Genomic DNA, 5,276 nt, shown 5'->3' with positions numbered 1-5,276 from the left:
CAAGCACCTCCTGCACCTGCTGCCACTCCCCGCTCGCCTCTATCTGCTCGTCCTGCCACCCTCGAACCCCCTCTCCGCACCGGTCGCACCCAGCCGTCTCCAAGTCATTGCACTCTACCCGCCGGCCGTCCAAGTAGCCGCTCATCAACCCTCGTCTACACCCGCTGCTAAGAAGGAACACCCCCACCGCCTGCACGTCCAAGTCCCCGCTCTTCTGCTTCATCGCCCGCCCCCCCTCGCCCTTCTCTACCAGCACCACGGCATCCCCCCTCCCGCCAGCTCGCCCGCCTCGCCCGCTCTCCTGTGCGTAGTCGATCATGCTCCACGGCATCCCTACGTGCAGTATGTACACAATCCCCGGGAAGTCGACCCCTGTGCCCAGCGCCGACGTAGCCATGATCAGCCCTCCATCTAGCAGCCACTGCTTCAACCGCTCCGCTCGCTCCATGTCGCTAGCGTGATAGCACCCGCACCCGAGCGCCTCGGCCAGCTCTTCGCACTGCTGCTTGCTGCGACAGTACACTACGCCCTTCTCTCCTCTGTGGAGCAGTAGCTGCTGCTGTCTTCGACACATGGCTAGCGCTGTCTCCTGTGCCTTGCCGCGCTCGCACCACGACACATAGTACTGCGTGTTCGGCCGGACTGTGCTCGCCCGGATGTAGGTTGCGCACGGAAGCAGCATGCTTGTTGCCAGCTCGCCCTCCCTCACCGGCGGGAGCGTTGCTGTGAGCAGCACAATCGGACACGGCAGCAGCCGCAGATTCTTTAACAGTGCCAGCTTCGGCCGCCAGTCGCTCGATGTGATGACTAGATGACACTCGTCCACTACTACTCGCCGCAGCAAGCCCTTGCCGCTGAGCATGTTTGCGTACCCTAAGAAGTTGCCGTTGCTTGTAGTGTCCCCAGCGGCGTCTGCGCTGACCACGACAACAGCCGCCGGGCTGCTCTCGCCGTGCTTCCACTCCATGCAGTCGATGCCGCACTTCTGCATCCGGTCTACTACATCCTCAATGAGCGCTCGGTACGGCACCACGACCACCGTCACCCCAGCGTCGTCCATGCAAGCCGGCACGCTAAACAGCAAGCTCTTGCCTCCACCAGTCGGCAGAACAACGACAAGCGGCGTCTGCCCATCAATCACTGCGTGCAGCGCCAGCTCTTGCTCTGCGGATCGAAACCCAACGTCCTGCTGACCGAGCACCTGCTGCATTGCCTTGTACACTGCCTTCTCCTTCTTGCCTCTATGCAGCAACGCGGCTTCCCTGCCCTGACCGTCCTTATCCCCGTTATTGCCATCGCTGTCGACACCACTGCGCCCCCGTTTCCTCGCCCTCCTGATCACATCGATGTTGCCCGTCCAAGTCTCCTGCGGCGCTGCCTGCTTCCCATCCAGCCCTAAGAAGCGGTGCCACATTGCGCTGAGCGGCCGGAACGCTTCGATCGAGCGCACGCTAAGATGCTTGACAATATCTATTGGCACGCTGTAGTTGCCTACTCCAATCACCGTTGTCCTTGCGTTCTGCAGCTCCATCACGTCCTCCCCATCCTCGTCTACCTCAGCCTCGTCCACCTCGCCAACCTCGTCTTGATAACCCTTGCTAAACCGCTCGCCTACGACAACTCGACCAATGCCGACAGCCGCGTGCCGGTAGTCGAGCGTGTGCAGCGGCACGCCTAGCCTCTTGCCGGTCTCTCGCTTCAGCGCTCGCGTCAGTCGATCGGTCCCCCACGGGCCCTGCTCGTCCGCCCATACGTAGTCGCTGAAGCTGCCGCCGAGCACCTGCACGGTAAGATACTCACGGAACGGCTGCAAGTACGCCAAGTACAGCACCATCACCTGCCCCAGCCGCGGCGGCAAGAAGCGCGGCACCACCTTCGGCTTATCCCACTGCGACTGCGACTTATGATAGCGGACAACCGTCATCACCTGCCCGTCCATAACGAAGAGGTTGCGGTCTTGCAGCAGCCCATTGCGGTGCCGCATCGTCGTGATCTCCGACCCTCTGCCCGGCTGTCCGGACGTCATGTGCACGCAGACCATCAGCAGCATCAGGAAGCGGTCCACGCAACGCAAGTATCGCTTGACCTGCTTCACGTTCCACTGCCCTTCGCTCGACTGCAGTCTGCGGCCCTGCTCAGTCTGCTCAGCCTGCGTTAGCATCCACGCTAGCTTGTCCTTAAGACCGTTATCACGGTGCTGCACAAAAGACACGCCCCGCCGTTCAAACGTAACGTCGTCGACAAGAATGTCTAGCTTGACGGCAAACCGCTCTTCCGCCCTCGTCACCCAGAACAGTTCCTCCCACAGCATCTGCTCTGCTTCAGAAACCATATCCTGCGCCATCTTGCAGAACCGGCTGATGTAGATCCGCCGGCCGTGCAAGTAGAAGATCTTCTTGTCCTTTGACCAGTACGCATTGCCTGAATTGCCGGCCGCTAGCGCGACGTACTTGCCGTAAGCCAGCAAGCTGAGCGCCTCGCTCATTGGGCTGTACGAGCCGTCCGACAGATACTTCTCTCTGTGCTCTAGGAAGCGCTCACGGTCCTCGTCGGTCTGCTCATCGCGGCACGCGGACGGGAGCAACTTCTCCACGCTAAGCACGCGCATGCAGTAGACTACTCCTGCTAGCATGTACGAGTAGTTCTTCGCCGTGCGCAAGCGGTTCGTGTCGCTGTTGATGCCTAGCACAGCAAGAAAGTGAATGAGCCCGCTGCTAAATGGCTTGTCACCCGTTGTCGTGAAGAAGAAGGATGTGAGCAAGTTTAGCAGCACTTTAAGCTGAGCGTCGCGCTGAGCGCTGCGCTGCGCTTCGTCCTTAGCGTCAGCATCGCGATCTAGCACCTCCCACAGTGTTACTACAAGCTCCTTCTGCTCGACTGTCCAGCGGAACAGCTCTCGCGCGTCTTTCATCAAGTCCTTCTCTCTTTGGCCGCTGCTCGGAACGTTCGCCGGTTGGCTGCCATCAGCATCAGAGAAGTCATCGTCGTTCTCTTCCTCTTCCTCTTCTTCCAAGCCATCCTCGTCGCCCTTATCATTATCTTCGTCGCTGCATTCATCGCCGCCTTCCTGCGCCGCCACCCTTGCCTCTGCGTCAGCTACGAAGCGCAGAGCATAGCAGACGAATTTGACCATATAGCCAGCGTAGCGAGCCTGACTCTCCGGGTTCTGCAATCGAGCTATGGGCCGCTGATCGATCTCCTGCCGCTTCGCGCTCCTCAGCCACCGCCTCGTCTCTCGCGCAAGCGTCGACAGCCCCTTGACGCTTCTCCCCACCAGCAGCTCGGTTAGCTTCGCTGCCCGCCGCAGCTTCTCCTCGCCTTGATCGGGCAGCCGGGTCTGATGCGCAAGATGCATCAGATTGCGGTCGGCAAAGTGCTCTAGCCAGCCTGTCCGCTTGAACCAGCCAGTTTTATCTGTCTTTGCGACGTCAGCGTCTATAACCTGCGCCTTCTCTTCGTGTGCATATTTTGTTAGCTTCCATCCTACTAACCGCCCCCTAACGACGTCTGTTGTCTCGTGCGGGTTGGACGGTGCGCGACTGTTGTCTGCTACCTTAACAACAAAGTATCGCTGGAGCCCGCCGGTTCGGAAGAACGTTTGCGCCTTAACCTTCTCGCAGAGTGCAACGTCTTTACTGCTCCAAGCCGTCTGGTGTGCGTTGTTGCAGTGCTTCTGCATTCTAATCTTGTTTGCGGTACAGAAGCCGCAGTCGCTAGTGATCCTGCATTGATAGACGTCCAACGGCTCGCCTAGCTGCTCAATCGGCGGCCCCAACGGCGCAGGCAGCTCAACATCTTGCGGTGCGGCGATCTGCCATTGCCGGCAGTGCTCTACGACGGATTTCCTCTCTTCGCTTGCTACGCCGTGCTGGTCGCGCAGGTGCACATCAACGTTCTGTATGCCTGTAGCGTGCTCCTTGCAGACTAGCACCTGATAGCGCTGGAGATAGCAGAAGCGCTCTTGCACGTTGTTGATTGTTATCTTGCATGCACGCGGTCGCTTGCGGTGCTGCGTTGCAGTTAATGTTGCGGGTGGCTGTGCGTTCTAGCAGAACTCCATGCTTAGCAAGTTAACCCTAAGATAACCCTAAGATAACCCTAAGTACTTCCTATAGTAGGCCCGATTTCATCGCGTAACCCTAACGCTATGCCTATTTTGACGATGATTGGGGGTTAAAAGACACGATGTTCGCCCCCTATAGCAGGCCCGATTCGATCGTGCAACCCTAACGCTACACCCGTTTCGACGATGATCGGGCCCTAACATCCGCGTCCTATAGGTTAGGCTCTCTGCACCTGCTACAGCGCGCTAAAGCCTAGCGGCTAAGGCCTAATTGCTCTCCACCTTAACGCTCCTCACGAGCAATCTGCTAATTAGCCTCACATTAAGCAATTATATCCTCTCCAGCTCCCTTTGTTAAGACTCCTCGCTTCTGTATACGCTTCTTCTTACGCTTCTTTCGCTCTAATGCTGCCTCATTAGCCTTCTTAAGGCTAGCAATCCGATCGCGCATTAGCTCAGCTGAGAGCATTATTATCTCTGCTCCTTTCTCAAGCTAGTTAATTGCTTTAAGAATAGAAGCTAGTGACGAGCTCTTATGCTTCCTAACGCGCTTACAAATTAACGTTAATTAAGCCTCAAGCTCACGTACGTTGCTTAGTGTACAAGCCTCCTAGACAGCCTCTAGCAGAGCAGCTAGAGTAGGCGTACGCAGCTTTACGTCTAGCTTTAACAGGACAGCGTCTAGCTAGAGAGGGACAAGGCCTGCGCCTCTAAAGGCTAAGCAGATATTAGCTGCCGTAAACGCGCGATCAAAGGCTACCTTAAAGGCTAGCAGAAATTCAAGCTTAGTAATGTAGTTAATGCGGTAGCAGATTAGAGCCTCAATCTCACAGCTATAAGCGCGCTTTAATAGCGAAAAGCACCTAACGTCAAGCGGCTGCAGTAGGTGGGATAAGTAAGGCGGCATACAGAGCGTGTAGATGTCGTTCTCCTTGCAGAGCTCTTCAAACTCAATAGAGTAGTAGCTCCTATAGCTATTAAGGACAAGCAGGCGACAGGCACCTATAACGCGAGTCTTCGTGTGAGCATTAAAATGCTTCAGCCACTCGACTCCAAGCTCGTTGTTCGTCCAGCCGTTGTCGCTAACTGCGATCGCCTAGTCGCGTAGGATCTCTGCCTCCTCGTACCAGGCAGATAGGTGATACTAGCCAGCAAAGATAAAGAAGGGTAGGATTGTCCAGCCAGCAGCGTTAATTGCAGCAATTACCGTCAC

The 5,276-nt window shown here is 57.0% G+C and overlaps 1 protein-coding gene across 1 annotated transcript; it reads right to left on the bottom strand.

Annotated features, from left to right (window-relative positions):
• Positions 1 to 452: 452 nt before the first annotated feature.
• AA0111_g12858 (hypothetical protein) lies at positions 453 to 3,679 on the bottom strand (the record flags this gene model as incomplete). Its single annotated transcript, XM_028646890.1, has 2 exons — positions 453 to 807; positions 873 to 3,679. 2 exons carry the CDS (start codon positions 3,677 to 3,679, stop codon positions 453 to 455), a joined length of 3,162 nt encoding a protein of 1,053 aa, XP_028499536.1.
• Positions 3,680 to 5,276: the final 1,597 nt, after the last annotated feature.

This window comes from Alternaria arborescens, assembly GCF_004154835.1.
Source record: "Alternaria arborescens strain FERA 675 chromosome Unknown contig_130, whole genome shotgun sequence".
NCBI classification, from domain to species: domain Eukaryota; kingdom Fungi; phylum Ascomycota; class Dothideomycetes; order Pleosporales; family Pleosporaceae; genus Alternaria; species Alternaria arborescens.
This window is presented reverse-complemented; position numbering and strand designations above follow the sequence as displayed.